The sequence below is a fragment of the Haliotis rubra genome, unplaced genomic scaffold (assembly GCF_003918875.1).
Source record: "Haliotis rubra isolate DU_JTF1 unplaced genomic scaffold, ASM391887v1 Scf238, whole genome shotgun sequence".
Classification (NCBI taxonomy): Eukaryota; Metazoa; Mollusca; class Gastropoda; order Lepetellida; family Haliotidae; genus Haliotis; species Haliotis rubra.
The window spans coordinates 838,153-855,970 of NW_025766425.1; the positions used below are offsets into that span (position 1 = coordinate 838,153).

General features: G+C 37.9%; 1 protein-coding gene across 1 annotated transcript; it reads right to left on the bottom strand.

The window, feature by feature from the left end:
- Window positions 1-11,243: 11,243 nt before the first annotated feature.
- On the bottom strand, window positions 11,244-17,241 carry LOC124278490. The gene is made up of 4 exons (XM_046714193.1): window positions 16,740-17,241; window positions 14,578-14,921; window positions 12,811-13,084; window positions 11,244-11,554 (listed from the first exon to the last, which is right to left on the bottom strand). The coding sequence occupies exons 1-4, from the start codon at window positions 16,974-16,976 to the stop codon at window positions 11,372-11,374; spliced, it is 1,038 nt and encodes a 345-aa protein (XP_046570149.1). The 5' UTR covers window positions 16,977-17,241; the 3' UTR covers window positions 11,244-11,371.
- Between the last annotated feature and the right edge of the window lie 577 nt (window positions 17,242-17,818).

Sequence of the window (17,818 nt, forward strand, 5' to 3'; positions counted from 1 at the left end):
CTTTATGTGGCCAGTATATTTTGTATTTGCTTGTTTGTTTGTTTGCTTGTCTGTTTGTTTGTATGATTGTGGTCTGTAAATAATTGAGTCTGGACCAAACAATTCAATGATTGATGTCATGAGCATCGTTATTCACCATCAGGATACTTTACATGTTTCAACCCTGTCAGCGAGGCTGACCACCTTATCCTGTTGTTTGCCTAGTTCCTACAACATGGGCGGTGGGGAAGCCTTGGGGTTCGATTCCCGACATGGTTTCTATTTGTAAAAGTCCATTTTTGGTGACCTCTGCCGTGATATTACTGGAATATTGCTTATTGGCGTAAAACTATACTCACTCACTCCTGCAACAGCGGTTGCTGAAGACAAACTCTAACCCACATATTCACAGAGGAGTTAGTGAATTTAGTTTTACGCTGCTTTTATTAATATTCCTGCAATATGATGACAGGGGGACACCAAAAATGGGCTTCACACATTGTACCCATGTGGGGAATCGAACCCGGGTCTTCGGCGTGATGAGCGATCACTTTAACCACTAGGCTACCCCACTGCCCCTCCTCAAAGAGGAACTATATAAGGCCAAATAAAAGATATGTTGTGGTTCTGATTACAACGCTTTAGATGTTAGGGTAGGTAGGTAGGAAGGAAATTTTTTTTTACCTTTTTTTCTGAAGTAAAGTACGAACTAATAACACATTTATCAATGTGTAATTGTTTATTCAATCAATTTTGCGGCCATCATGTCGACTTTCTCTATCAGAATGACCGATGTCCGTTGGTGCCAAAAAGAAACAATGGTATCTGAAAGCTTATTTTATTCATACCTCATAAACAAAATAGGGTCGGCACCAGAATTCAAGGGTCGGTCAGGTAATCGGAACCACAACACTGGGTTTTTTTTAGGCCTAAGGGAGGTTGACTGTTGTCATGGTAACTGGATGATCTGGATATTGCAGTAAAGTGCAAATGTAACAGCGTCATGGACACGAAGTGAAATACCAACACAGTGGAATACTGTACGTCTAGACCTAACTAAAAAGTTTTGACATGTCATCATCAATACTGTTTCAGTTCTTGGAAATGATCTTACATTCTTCCTTCGATTGTCATTGTCCACAGGGGCACCTGATATTTTCATCTGTGATCTGCAGAATGTGAATGAAATGAATACACTGGTGCTGTGTGTGGATTGCCTAACAGATTTGTCAATGGATTTAGCTGTGATTCCAAATCAAATGGCCTTGTCTGGCAAATTGAGAAGAGAGTCAGTCTAAGTAAACTTCGTTACACTGCTATACTGATTCTAACGAAACCTAGTAGAAGGTCGCGTCAGCTAACCTTTTGGACTGACCAATCAGAACACAGCTTAACCAAATCGCGAAAGTTAACATTCGCACATATCGTTTGAACCTTTGCCTTAAAAACTCGAAAGATTCTGAATGCTATTTTCCACACGATCGCTTCCGATTTATACACGCAATGAGTAAACAGTTGCTAAAATAGCGTTATTGTCAGTATTCAAGGATGTCATCTTGCGAAGATATAACCAAATAGAAACCATGTCATTAAAAACCCGTAAGCGTATATACTGCAGGTCTAATGTCTGTGTTTTATGCGGATTTTCGTTTGTTGATAGATCAGTGACAGCGACCAGGGAAGAGAAAATCCCAAAACCATTTTGTAAGTCCCGCCAAACCCTAACAAGTAGTCATTGTCTGATTGGTTAAATCCGCTCGGCCGTCGCGTTTGATTGGACGGTCATAGGTCGCTCAAAGGTTAGCTGACTCGACCCTCTGCTAGGTTTTGTTAGACTCAGTATAGCAGTGTAACGAATAATACTGAGCCTAAGTTTACTTAGACTGAGAAGAGAGTGTTGTTTCGTTCAAAGTAAGATTTGGAGAAAGTGTTTCCATTTTCTTACATTTATAGGTATTTGAATAAAGTGTTTAACATTCATAAAATTCACTCCTGTTCCGTAGATCATCTTGTCAATAACATCGATTCTCCCAAATAGTGAACTTGAATTGAAAAATTCCTTGGAAACCTTGGGCCAAACTATTGGCATCTGATTAGAAGCAAAGAAATCCCTGCTATCATCCATTCTCTTCCCACAGAGGTAGGAAGATATGACAGGAGTAACCTCTGTGGGAAGAGAATGGCTGTCATCATGTACAGTGCACTCTGTCAAACTCGGACTCTGTCTTTCTCGGATTACTGTATAAACAGGACTGAACTCACGGTCCCGACGTAATCCTTCTTTGTTGTCATAATAAAAAAGTTCTGTATCTCGGATTCTCATTATTTCGGATTTCGACCTAAGGCAGCTTTGATCATTCATATTACGGCAATGGATACCGTCATTCTGAAATGAAACGAAAACTTTTAGATTTAGACAAAAGTTTTGGGTAAAATAATGCTATTCTGAACATATTAAGTAAGAAATCGCTACCTATACGTAAATTATGGAACTTATTCGACTTATCGTGCTAGGCTATGACCTGTGACAAAAATGCTTCATGTATATATTTTCGCATTAAACATCGTGTCCGAGCGTGAAGATTGAGGCGGCGAAGAGCCGAGATGTCACTTGCCAGTGACTTGACTTACATTACATGATCGCACAAAAATATGGAAATAGTAATTTTATATGTACGTTTGACAACTTTTATGAATGTCGTTGTTGATTTTATTCATTAGTTTATTCAATTTATTTAATGAATTCCTCGAAACATCGTTACTTTGCTCTTTGACAATGTTATTGTGGACGAAGCAGGTGTCTGAGAATCGTTGTTTACAATAACATTGAGAAAAATAGTTTATAAATTTAATTCTGCTGATAATATAATGTTTTTAGACATTGTGAAATGTGATAGAATCTGTGTACTTCGGACTACTGTAAAATTCGGACTTTTTAGTCGGTCCCAAGCTGGTCCGAATTACTATCTGAGACAAAAAAAACGCTAACATGAGAATCAATAACTTTATTCTTGAATAAGTTTCAATATAATGCATAATTGGAGAACATACATGTACAAAGGAAACAGGCATGTATATATTTGCATATTTTAGTTGTTTACATACAAATCCATATATTCACAACCAGAAATTTGTACAGCATGTACCTATCTGACATGTCAACCTATAAACAACAAGTGCTAAGGAGATCACAAATTGATGTAGTATTAAAAACGAAAAGTGTCATCAAAGTCAGATACAGTGAGACATGAGAGAATTCTCAGGAAAAACATGTTCGAGGTTGAGTGAAATTGTATATCAGTTTCATGAAACTGGGTCAGTGATATTCCATTCAAATTACCAACAATACAACAAGAATTGTTTTATGCGAGGCATTAACATCACAGTTTTGTATCTTTATTGAAACAACAAACATAATTTAAATGAACAATAAAACCATTTCCCTAAATGTTTTATTAAAACATGAATGTATAAAAATCTTAAACAATACTGGTTTCAATTTATTCCATTTTACACTCAAAACCTGTTTTTGACTACAAATTTAATCCTTCATACACCGACTTTAATTTGATGTCCACATTAAAGGCACAATGTCGCACCCCATTTCTCTAAAAATACATAATGCATTTCTCTCAGTAATACTAAACAGCCCTCAGGGAAGCTACCATATAATTTCTTCCAAACTTAATTTCGTATTTAGATTACGATATTGAATTAAAAGTTGAATGAATTAATACAACGTTGCATTAAATCGACCCTTGCGCCCTCCACCAGCCGAACATTATTTCAAGCGAACCCCAGAGAGTTTTGTCCATTGGAGCACAAATACAAATATCCTACTCACAACTTGTGATTGAAACCAGTTCGGCAAACTGATGTACAGAGCAATTGTTTACATTCCATATCTGGCAGGTGTTTCTGTTTGGAAGCTATTCGCCTCAGGCGTTTCAATTATCGATTTCAGGCAAGTCGTAAGTAATAAGTCTTTTATTGCATCAATATGAAGTTAAAGTGAGGGAATATACCCCCAATATATAAAATATTTATATTTACAACTTTTTTATATTTGTCACACAAATTATACAATTATTTTCTAGAGTTGTTCTGTTATTTTTATTGCAGTCCGCGTTGGTTTGATTCTTTTATGTCTATTTGTTTTTGTGTTAGATTGCAATTCATCGGTATCATTTTGTCTCAAATGAACTGTACAAATATACCATGGAACAGTACTTTTGTACTACTTATGGGAAGATCAAAATGTGAAAAGTGACAAAAAGTGGTTTTGGCATATCTTTAGAATCTGCTATAATGCTGTAAAATGTCCTCAGGATAATACTATCCACTGGAAGATAAACACATGACAAGATACAGGAAGTGAGAATGATGAGGTTACTTTGTATACACTTCTCTGTAAAAACTATAGGACATAAAATTAGAAGTAAAATTAACAATAAAATTGCAAAAACATTATAGTGATTATAGGTAACAAAAACTTAAGGCACCAGGCACAATAAATAGAAAAACTAGTTGGTCTTCACAAGTTGTGCAAATATGTGTCTTTGTCGTGTCATGTGGACGATTTAACCACGCGTCTGGATTAACCACGAGTCTACCCAACCACCCCAACTTCCAACTGAAACAACCAAACGTCTCTTTAGTTGCCTGGTCCGATCCTCCACATTAGTACAATGTGTGAAGCCCATTGCTGATGTACTCTGCCTTAGTGGTGTTCCAATGATCGAAAATATTCGAAAATCGATCGAAAGAATGATTAAAAATAATTATCGATTGTAAAAAGACATATTTTTGATTAATCAGAATTTTGTTGTTTAGTATAACACACTTGAATGAGTGAGTGAGTGAGTTAAGATTTAAAGTCACATCGGCAATATATTTCAGCCATATCGTGACTCACACTTGAATGAAGTAAACTAACCATTAAATTTGATGAATATTCAGGATACTCATGAATGATGGGATATATATTTAATGATATAGAATAGAATAATTTAAGTAATGAGAAGATGACAGAAAGCATTGTAAAATTTAAGCACTTTTATTGTTTACTTACAATTCCAGTGTCTTTCATTGCCTGACAGTATTAGTTATAAAAAACATTAACCGGAAAAAACTGGGGAAAAACCTTAAAATTGGTGATTACATTAAAAATGTATATATTTCAAATATTATCAATAATCATTCACCACAAGTCCTGTGATAATCAATAGTGGATTTCGTGTCCGATTCCCAACACTACTCCACCGTGATATTGATGGGATATTGATGGAAGTGGCATAAAATCTTGCGTATTTGGTAAATAGAACTGTTACATTCCATTCATTATTCATGACCACGAAGTACTGTTAAATACTCATGGATATTGTCATGACATATTACACTGTCAACTTAAGAATATTTTGACACATTTCAACAAAAAACAAGGCTAAAACAATTTGCATATTTGGTTAAAACTTCATTTCCTGGACTGTGACTAGTTATCTCCCTGTTAATCACAGTACCATATAGTTTGCAACCATAGACAATCACTCTACACAATCTGGTTCAACTTGTTTTCATCCTTTTCCGTTTGAAAACCCAATCGTGAAAATGTACATGGAAATTTCATTGAAGTCAAATACAAGAAAAACAATCTTGAAAATCGACATGGCAATCTCATTAAAATCTGATATTGGAACTATGGCTGCAACGATTCGATTCATCGAAAATCGAATCTGACACCTTAGTTTCGATTTTCGCTAACCGTTATCACTAATTCGATTCGATATTTGAACATCTATTAAAATTATTTTAACACAGCGAGAACGTAATTTTTAATCCAACTCAAGCAGTTTCGAGTGCTGAAATAAGGCGAAACGTGATTGGTTGTCGCCAGGCTCATTATCAAATAGCATTGTCGTTGACATCGCCAAGTTGACGATTGATTTCACACTAAAAAAAATGACTCACTTAAGCTCTGAGAGTTAAATGAAATCCGATGGTTTTACTTGTATGAAGAATCGAATCGAAAATGATCGAATCGAGGGTCCAATATTGAAAATCGAATCGAATCGAGGTGTGGGTGAATCATTGCAGCCCTAATTCGAACGTGTAATTGCTATAAAATGATCTGAGGGTATCCCATTATCAAAATGACCATTCATGAGACCAATCAGAATGCTGTTTAGCGAATTAGAAAAATGAAAGTTGGAATGTATTTTCTCATGATACAACCTTGAAAATGTAATACTGTATTCTGTACAACAGTTTTGAATGTATGATTGATTCTGTCAAAAGCATCACTTATTTCTCACTTCCATGCGATAAAAATTTGAAAGTGAAGAAACTTTCTCATGGAAATTAATGCAATAAACGCTAGGACAAAGACATTTGGAGACAGATGTTTCTCAAAAGCAGGTCCTATGGTTTGGAACAACATCCCATTGGGCATTAAAAGTGCATTAAACATTCTTTTTCAAATCATGTTACAGTTCCGAGCGACTCTTTCCTCGTCAGACTCATAAGAAAGCGCCTTTGAGCAGGACTCATCTGGATATTGGCGCTATATAAATCTCTATATATTATTATTATTATCAACTAAGACATTCCAGGATTTTTAAAATAGAATTTTCAAATTTTAAAGCAATAGTTCCCAAAGTGTCTTCTGGAAGTTCTCAAGAATAATACATTCTGATTGGTCAATGTAAACTTGTTTTTATTGTTCTATCAAAGTTCTTGAAACATCATTCTGATGTGACCTATAATCATTATAACAGGATGTCTTCAGATCGTTGCTATCAGTAAGGAGCATGAATATTGATGTTTATCAGATTGACATAAATGGCAAAGTCATATTATCTGACTAGAATGTAAACAGGATTATTAGGTGTATCAAATTGGTTGTTTGGAATGAAAGCAGTATTATCCATAAACAGGGGAGGTGAGGTGAAATTGGGTTTAACGTCGTACTTGAGAATATTTCGCTCATATGACGACGTACATGCGTGTGTATGTGTATGTGCGGCTGCTTGTACTAGTCCAGACTGAAGCTGGTTTTATAGTGCTAGCTCAATCAGATACCATGCCGCTGTGAAGCATGAATACCCCACTCAGACACATTATACTGACTCCGAGTCAACCAGTCCTTGTTGTACCCATTAATGCCGAGCGCCAGGCAGGGACCAACAAGTACCATATTTTAACGTCTTTTGGTATGACGCGGTCGGGGATCGAACCCGCGACCTCCCGCTCTCCGGGCGGACGCTCTAACCACTACACCACGGAGGCGGTTTTATCCATAAACAGGATTGTTAGGGGGTATCAAACTGATAAATAGGAATGAAAATGGTATTATCCGTAACCAGGACTGTTAGGGGTACCAAACTGGTTATTAGGAATAAAAACGGTATTATCCGTAAACAGGATTGTTAGGGGTACCAAACTGGTTATTAGGAATGAAAACGGTTTTATCTTCAAGTACTTGTACACATAAGAAATTTGAATTATGAAGCAGGAACATTTACATGGCAACAGGAATAAAACAATATCAACCTGTGACCTGATCTGATTTAGGGAAAAGTTGAGATTAACAGATCTGTGAGCACCAACAATACTCAAATGCTAAGTGTATACATACATCCTAGAATTCATGACACCTGGTTGATGGATGTGATTATTCATTCATCTGATGAAGAACATTGCATTAGACAACCTTCATGATAATTACATAATAAAGGAGCAGTCGTCATTCAACACATGAACAGATGACAGTTTATCATTATTCAATACATCAACAGATGTGACCATGCATTCAACAGATGCGACTTTTGTAATAAACTGATAGAGACTATTTAACTAATCAACAGATGGTGACCTTTTCAAATGTAAACAGATGGTGACCATTCAACTAATCAACAGATGGCTACAGTTCACCATTCAACAAGAAACAGATGGCAACAGTTCACCATTCAACAAGAAACAGATGGTGACTATTCACCACTGAATAGATGGCGACAGTTTATCTCTTCATAAATCAAAAGATGACACCCATTCATCAACATATCGTGACAGTTCATCATTCAACATATCATTCAACATAGAGTTCATCATTCAACACAATATCTATCATTCAACATCTCATCTTATGACTGAGCACCATTCAACACATCAAAGGTTGATTATCATTCAACACAAGCATAACACTGTTTCCCATTGGATATCATCATATCACCGTTTCCCATTGGATATCATCATATCACCGTTTCCCATTGGATATCATCATTTATTATCCATATGGTGAAACATAACCAGTGTCATATATATCATATGTACACATGTGCACATATCACTTTTGCCTAGCAACCATTGTTTCTATATTTCGACGTATGTGACATCATTAAACAATTGAATGTGACATCAATGAACAGGGCAGTCACACTTGCTTACCGTGTTTTACTGCACAAACGAACATGAATAAAATGGATAATAAAGAAATTATTACACTCGCAAGTGTGCCACAAGACTTATACGAAACTCGTGCAAAATTGTGTATGCCCTCACTCTCGCTCGGGCAATACAAAATTTCACACGCTTCGGATAAGTCATATGACAAGTCATTGTGACAATAATCTCTATATCACTGTTTAACTGGATATCATCTTATCACTGTTTCTCCTTGGACAAATCACCACTGTCATCTGATTATAAGGCAGGCTCAATAAAATCCCATATATTTCTCTGAAACTCCCTGCCTACAGCTTGTTCAGCTTGACCTGAGCTACTCTACATATGCATGACCCGGGAGGTCAAATGGCACAAATGGCAGGTCGACTTAACTTCATTAAGTAGGGGAGCAGAAAATGTTATTAACGTCGCTGCTGCTGCTCGCTTCCCCTAAAAGCCCGATTCGGAAACATTAAACCATCTGCAGCTTCTTTTTTAAAGAAAGTTAGGACATTGCTGACGCATTTCGATTTCGCCAAGATGTCAAATGGCGACCTTTGTCTCGACTGTTCGGACATGTTGACAATCAACTTACAAAGGTGCACCCCTTCACAATAATAGACCCAACCAGTTGTGACACAGTCACGCATTGCATTAGTATTCACTTGATCAGGTCAAGCTGAACAAGATGTAAAGATCTGAGGAACTACCCACGATATGTCTTGTTCAGTGAACATTCATCTCGCCACCAGTACAATCCAGGAAACACGAAGGTGAATAAGCCAAGCAATTATAGTGTTGAAGATATTTTACACACTGAATCCTGTCATTTCTGAGGACCACGCCATCTAAATTCGAAGTGAATATTATTTGGGGTATAATTGCACACTGTTTTTCTTTAGGTTAATTCATTGATATTTTTCTACATTACTCAAATCTATATTACTTGTTATTAGTCTTTCAATCGCACTGCTTTAGTAACTGTTTTTTAATAAAGAAAGATGAAGCTCTCTAATTGGGGGATAAATTTTCACAGCAGCGGGGAAAATTGTGATAGGAAAAGTTTGTATTGTTTAACGTCAGAAAGAAAGTTCAGGGCAGGCAGGAGATAAAAAAACAGAAACAAAGTTGGAAAGCCTTATAGTCACTCTCTTCCCACTGAGGTTACTTGTCATATCTTCCTACGAACCTCTGTTCTAATACGGCCATATCCCGGTTCTCGTAAAATCCCCTAGCGGCAAAACATCACAACACGTATTATCTCCCTTCTTTCTATCCAATCAGAGGTGAGGTGAAATTGGGTTTAACGTCGTGCTTGGGAACATTTCGCTCATATGACGACGTGCATGCGTGTGTATGTGTATGTGCGGCTGCTTGTACTAGCCCAGACTTAAGCTGGTTTTATAGTGCTACCCCACTGAGATACCATGCCACAGTGAAGCATGAATACCCCACTCAGACACACTATACCGACTCCGAGCTGACCAGTCTTTGTTGTACCCATTAATACCGAACGCCAGGCAGGGACCAACAAGTACCATATTTTAACGTCTTTTGGTATGACGCGGTCGGGATTGAACCTGCGACCTTCTGCTCTCCGGACGGACGCTCTAACCACTACACCACGGAGACGGTCAGATGAAAAACAGAGACAAAGTTGGACAGCCTTATAGTCATTCTCTTCCCACAGAGGTTACTTGTCATATCTTCCTACGAACCTCTGTTCTAATACGGCCATATCCCGGTTCTCGTAAAATCCCCTAGCCGCAAAACATCGCAACACGTATTATCTCCCTTCTTTCTATCCAATCAGAACATGTATTACATCGACTTAGATCCAACTTGACTAATACAAGCAAATGTGGGGCCACAAATATCCCCCCTCTGCCGGGGACTTGTGTTGATGTGACACACAAGACATTTACTGGCCAGCTTGTCCATTGTCAACGAGGGCAATGGAGACGCCATTGATCCGCCATTACATGACTGAGATCTGTCTAAAAGAAACTTTTGCGCATCGCGCAGGGGAAGAGGTTCTAGTTTTCCCAAAGCATACGGAAATTACTGAGGCCTTGCGAATGATAACTTTTGAAACAACGTCGCTGATTGCACAACTAAAACTGATTGCAACCAATCACGAATCCTGAACACTCGCACCATGAAAGGGCCGTATTAGAACAGAGGTTCGTAGGAAGATATGACAAGTAACCTCTGTGGGAAAAAAATGCCTTATAGTGAACATGTTGAAGTTCCAGCAAGGCAGGATGAAACATAATTAGTTTAGAAAGCTGACATCTGATTGGCTCATGAACCATTGATTACTTGGATTGTTCGATCATAGTTCACATGACGTGTAGGGGTGGCGTAGCCTTGTGGTTAAAGTGTTCGCTCGTCATTCCGACGACCCGGGTTCAATTCCCCACATGGGTACAATGTGTGAAGCCCATTACTTTTTCCCCTAGTGTGATATAAATGGAATATAGATGAAAGCGGCCTAAGAATATACTCACTCATTCATTCACTCACTCACTCACTCACATGACGTGACCTACAGAGGTGTCCTCAGATCGTCACAAAGAGACAGGGCTCTGCAATATAACCGGTTTACCGGTATTTACCGGTTCAGACATGGAAACGATACATTTTGCGATATGCTGATCGAAAACCGGTATTTTTACATGCATTCGGAAAACTTTGTAACACTCAGAAATCTTCGGATATTTCCTTGTTTCATTTGTGCCAAATATTATTCACATTTATATTTTGTCATGATTGAAAGTTTTCATTAAAGCTTAATCAAACATTGTGATTTTGTTGTGTTTTTGCTTTATAAATCAAGCATTAACTCAATTATACATAGTTTTTTTGTTTAAAAAGACTTCTTGCAATATACTGCAATACATATCGCAATATATGCTTTCGCATTCTATTAAACATCAGATTCTGCTGACAATCAATTTTCCTCTCCTGGGAAGGGCATGTGTTCAAACAAATAGTTCCAGCCCAGTCTGTTGAGATAGCGATATCCTTTTTCCTCCAGGTAATCGACAGTGGTGATGATTGGTTCACTGTTATGAAGCTGTTCATATATAATATATGCAGGCTTGAAGCCTAGGTCCATCCACTGGTGCAACAGCTGAAACACAATGTACCAACATGAAACAGGTGAAACAATAGTTCCTTTAAAATGTATCATTTTGAGCTGGCTTCAAAATGAGATATTGCTTGTGGGAGATCAAGTGATATTTCCCAGAAGACAACTTTGCCATGAAACTGCATCGCAACGTGATGTCAATTGTGATGTTATCAGTTAGGGACTGTTCATAATTTATTGCAAGGGGGTGTGATGATGATTTTTATGGAGAAGCATGTACAATGTGAGTGACCCCCTAAAAAATTTACAAAGTAGTCACATACCCACACATCCCTCCACCCTCAAGCATGTCATGTACAAAATCAGTGACCCTCCCTCCCTTTCCCATATTTTTTAGCATAATTTTTTTTTATATTTTTGTGTACAAAATTGCTGACCTCCTCTAGTACATGTGTACAAATTTGATGACCCTTCCCCTCTCCTCAGAACAAAATGGGTGACCCCCCCCTAAAATCATCATCACCCCCTCTTGCCATAAATTATGAACGGTCCCTTACAATGAACGAAGCAACCTTTTCTTGCAGACAAGAGTCCAAGTATACAGGTTGTTCTGATTATTAATTTTCTTTTAAAAAACCCACAAAACAAAACAGAAAAAAATCTGGAAAAAGAAGACATGGTCGTCAATATCTCCCGCCATGGTGTTCTGTTCCTATTTTGGTTCCTGTTTTCTAACTCCACCACGACATTCGTGTCCTGAAAACACATACCACATTTGGTTTCCCTTCTATAACGGTTACTAAGAAAATATGTCCCCATTGGGGATACCATGAACTAATTCAAGAAACGCATGACAAGGGCCATAAGTCTGTAACAATTTATAACATGGTTTCCATTTTCAAACTCCATCAAGGCATATGTGTCCTGAAAACACATACCAAATTTGCTTTTCCTATTTAGATCTATAATCTTTTTGAGAAAATCTGTCCCCATCCTCTCGTGCAGGCTTCGTGGCGTTGATAATAAGACTTCTCAGAATGTTGTTTAGGGGTAGTGACAACTAAGATCGGATGTTAATGAGATTGAAAAACAGACATTAAAAAGTAGATATGGGACATATTTGTGTTTCAAAGAAGAAAGGGGCGATGGGGTAGTGTTCACTTGTCACAGCGAACACCTGCGTTCGATTCCCCACATGGGTACAATATATGAAGTCCACTTCTGGGGTTTCTCGCCGTGACATTGCTGGAATATTGCTAAAAGTGGCGTAAAACTCACTCACTCAAAGCAGAAATTACCTTATCTCCCAAACCTTCTGCATCAAGGGAGAGAACTCCAAACATCTTTGGCACATTGTATCTCCTTGCAAATGTTCTGACAGTGAGACTAGGCACCTTCACAATGAATGGATTTGTGTTTTTGGCCTGTTCATATTGGAAATTCTTCATGGCATGGCTCTCCATTTTGTCCACAGAACTCGACAACACAAAGTCTACCATGCCATCTTTGTCAGACAATATTCCTTGAACTAGCGTCAGGTTCTGTTTACCCTCATTGTAAGGGTCAAAATTCCTGAAAACAGACCGGAGAAAAAGACATGAAAATATACCTTGAATAGAGTTAACAAAATTCTTCATTTACTTGATATTGTCAGATAAGCAAATTCCACAGACAGGTCTCAGTTATGAATACAAAATGGCTTTGAGAAAATGATAACATAAGTTTTATGTTAAACATTCTTCATTTGCTTTACAAATTACATCGTAGTAAGTTGACAAAATTCTAAACAGATGTGTCCACATTGTGTAAACACAATGCCTTTGAAAAGTGGTCTGTAACATGCTATATTTCGGACTACCCTTTCTTGGAGAAGTACTTACTAAAGTCTGTTTGGCTCAAAAGCAGACCGATGAATTGCAATCGAACTCGAAAACTAATAAACATAAAATACTCAATGAAACACTGATCATAATCAAAACATCATACCAACTCTGTGAACTTTTTGCAGAATTTTTGTCCTAAAAATAAAAAAGTTGTTTAACAATTTATCTTTAAAATATTGACACAGTTCACTATTTGTTACGAGGGAGGAGTGCAGAGAAAGGGACAGCCAGGTGTTCGAGAATTGATGGAGACGGCACAGCACAGGTTAATGAATAAATAACTTTGTCTGTGAACGTGCTACTCGAACACCTGGCTGTCCCTTTCTCTGCACTCCTCCCTCATAACAAACAGTGAACTGTGTCAATATTTTAATGATAGTTTGTTAAACAACTTTTTTATTTTTAGGACAAAAATTCTGCAAAAACCTCACAGAGTGGGTATGATGTTTTGATTATGATCAGCGTTTCATTAAGTATTTTATGTTTATTAGTTTTCGAGTTAGATTGCAATTCATCGGTCTGCTTTTGAGCCAAACGGACTATAGATGCTCATGCTGTCAATCACTAGTTACAATTGTTTACAGACTGCTAATATCCCTGAGATTGGCACTAAAAAACAAATAACATGAACCTACATCCCAACACAGTGAACACACTGATAATTATGTCTCAGAGATATCTTTACCAACTGACACAATGAAAATCCTTCTCAAGGAAAAAATCACCTTTAAACATAAAAGACCAAAAAAATGTACCCAGGGCACATACAGATTATCACCCATCCAATTTCAGGCCTTTTAAGGGGCTTTTAAAGACCCAGTCGACAATTTTAGGGAATCATGGAAACACATATAACACACAAGTAGTTGAATATACACAAGGTTGTCAAATGTGGGACAGACCATCAAAGGGAAATAACTCTTAGCTACATCGCTGCACTGGGAAAGTTTTGCTTTGTGATGGAGATTAACATCCACTGTCATGGCAAGGCATTTTTATAATGCATTAGATTCCTGTAAAATCATAACTTGACAAGTTGTGCTAAATATGGGGCTTTTTAGGGGAAATAAATGGCAATTAGGGCCTTTTGAAGGCTAAAATGAATTTAGGGTCTCTTTAGGGTAAAATGTCCAAATTTCAATTTTCAAGCAATAATCAGTTTTCAGACAAAATGTACTGTACCTCTTGTTGTTTAGTTTTGCCAAGCTCATTTCATGTGACTGAGGCTCAACGAGTATCGCGCTCCATCCCCACTGAATAAAGTTAAACGAGTTACTGGAAACAAGGCCGTCATTGGCGCCAATGTCAACAATGAGACGTGTGTAGGGGAAGTCTGGCCGAGACTGTATACGTCGATACAGGTACGTGGCTTCACGAGCGTTTGACACGTCGATTCCTAGGAAACTCAGCTGTGGCTGGGATGGTTTGTTGCCCCGATCGCTTGGATTCGATACAATGTACATTCGACCGACCGTTTCCTCCATCAGTTTGGCAAATCCTCCATTCCGGCCCACATCCACCAGTTCCTGCAATAAATATTCAATCACAGAATAGTGAGAATGGTTTAATGCCACTTTTTAGTAAAATTTAAACCAACATCAAGGTGGGGGATACCAGAAATGGCCTTCACACTTTCTACCCATGTGAGGATTCGAACCCCGGTCTTTGGTGTCATGAGCAAACGCTTTAACCACTAGGCTACCCCACCGCCCCTCAAGAGCTATGAGATGAGGGGAAAATGGGGTTCACCATCTCCCTCAACATCATTGAGTTTATGTATGAGCAAGCGAGAGAGAGAGTGAGTGAGTGAGTGAGTGAGTGTCACGGGCAAACGCTTTAACTACTAGGCTTATGAGTGGTGTAATGATGTAATGATGACATAGAGACAGAAATGGCCATCAACATATCTCACAATTATATATATGTGTACATATCTGATCTACATATCTGATCTACATATTCAGTGTTAATCAAAGAATGGTCATTACATAAACAGAAGTTCAAACATAAGACACCATGAAACTTGCATGTGGAGTGTTGATACAAGTACCGTTTCCCGCTCACGGAAGCATTCAAGGTCAAATGTTTCTCTTGTTCGTAAGCAAGCCAGCCTATTCTAAAATCAGCTGGTCCACTCTAAGCTAATGAAATCCTTTCTTTGTGATTAACAAATCTTTTTATATAATCACACAGATGACAATGAGGAGTGTGATAATTTATCTTTACACATCAAAATGACTGTACTGCTCCTTTTCCATTGGGCTTCAACATGTTTGTTTGTTTGTTTGTTTGTTGTTTAATCCAGCACTCAGCAATATTCCAGCTATATGGTGATGGTCTGTAATATTAGCGTAAATAACCGACTCCGGACCAGACAACCCAGTGATCAACAGCATGAGCATTGATCTGCGCAATTGGGATACAATGACATGTATCAACCATTTTAGCGAACCTGACCACCCAATCCCATTAGTCACCTCTTACGACAAGCATGGGTGGAGCCACATAGCCGGGTTGTTGAAGCCCAATTCTGAATCAGGTATCCACTGGCTAAAAGGATAAATATGCAAATAGTCATAGATATCTGAGTAGATGGATACTCTATTAATGAAACGATAATCTATGTCTCTTAACTCAAAATAATTGGTTGATTAAACTTGTAAAGCTATAGTTGGCAATCAGTATAGAACACTGAGATTGATAACCGTTATCTAATAAATAAATATAAGTGAGTGAGTGAATATGGCTTAATGCCGCTTTTAGCAATATTCTAGCAATATCACAGCAGGGGACACCAGAAATGGGCTTCACACATTGTACCCATGTGGGGAATCGAGCCCGAGTCTTCGTCGTGACGAGCCACCGCTTTATTAACCACTAGGCTACCCCACCACCCCTGATCCTTTATTAACAACAATTGGAGAATTTACTTTGAGCAAAAACAGCGTAAAAAGACAAAAACAATCAGCATATATCATGTCATTTGTGAGTGGTAAAACATTTATGCATGACTTAATAAAACAAACAGCATTCTGAAAATAAAAAAGAAACCCTTGACAGAAGACACAATTTTCTATATTGTGTCACGGTGCAAATTAAAACGCTATTTCCTCACAATAATTTACAAGACATTATTGATGACACATAGTTATATCGATAATCGTTCAAAATAATTCCCCTGACAATAATTCGTATTATTGATCTTTTTAGACAGCCCTACCCCTGTCAGTCTGAGTAGAGAAGTGCACAAAATCTAGATTTCGATAAAAGATGAGCTCCGGTGAAACAAAGACACCTATAAAACAGTGAGGGGGGAAAGCACATAAATAAAATCTTCCTTTTACCTGAAATTTCCTATTATTCATTAACTTGTCCATGAGGGAATTTCCTGGAGCGTCCAGTATCGTTGACAACTCCTTCTTCACCGACATCAACGCCACAAACACCAGAGCGTTGAACACCACGACCTCCACAACAACAATCACCAAAAATGCATAACACAGACATTTGCATATGCCGCGCTTCCGGCAGATACTCCTTAGCTGAAAAGCCATTTTACCACAGTGCAAGTTCAGAAACATCGAACTACGGAAGTGACCAGTTGGTCAACATTGAGATTCCGTTTCTAAACAAGATTTGTCCCTCCAGCTCGCTATCATTTGACTACATGGTGAAGTTCAGCTCAGTTTCTATATGCAGTTCACCCCTTTGTCTCAAACTGCAGATCGAAAGGGAGAAATGACAAAGACGGACCCTCTTTAGCCTACGTCTTTGCGTCCTCGAACAAACTCATCTTTCCGTCCATGCTTTTCGAGGTTCGTTTGATGGTGAAGACCCTGTGGGGTACATGATGAGAGTTACCTCCCCTGCTGACAACTCCTTACAAGTATTGATCGAGGGCCCGCTTGATTAAATTAATCTGTTGAAGTAGATATATGTTTCCGTATATAACACTGCGCAGACTTCGAAACTCAAGTAGTCACGCACCTAGAGTTACTCTCAACAGTAATTAATCGGAAAGATCCGTTTCCGGCTCATATTAATCACTTGAATAAAATTGGAAAATATTCAAGGTTTTGGGTTGTGCTGCATGAATTTACAATTTAATTAATAAATTCATTCGCTTGTGATAAAATGGCAAATACTGAATATCATTATCGATTTTACAGTGTAATATTATGTCTGTCAAAATATAACGGGCTCTTGAAAATTTTGAAACGGTGCGTACGTGTCTGAAAAATGAAACTTAAAATAACTTAAAGCATGTTTGCTGTTAAGACCAAAACTTCATCTGTTCCACTTCTCTCAGAATAAATGACTTCATGAGAACTTCCGTTAACTATTTCCAGTTTAACCTTTGTGATACGTCCATGCTGTTCTGGTGTTACAATGGAATTGTAGAGCCAGGAATTGACCGGACATT

Bases quoted from the DNA above. Each gene is read 5' to 3' on its own strand.
- LOC124278490 (XM_046714193.1), bottom strand. From the start codon at position 16,976: ATGTTTCTGAACTTGCACTGTGGTAAAATGGCTTTTCAGCTAAGGAGT. The intron at 13,085-14,577 runs GTACAGTACATT...GTCTGTTTTCAG, and splicing joins GCAAAACTAAACAACAAGAG to GAATTTTGACCCTTACAATG. The intron at 11,555-12,810 runs GTAATTTCTGCT...ATTGTGTTTCAG, and splicing joins CAGAAGGTTTGGGAGATAAG to CTGTTGCACCAGTGGATGGA.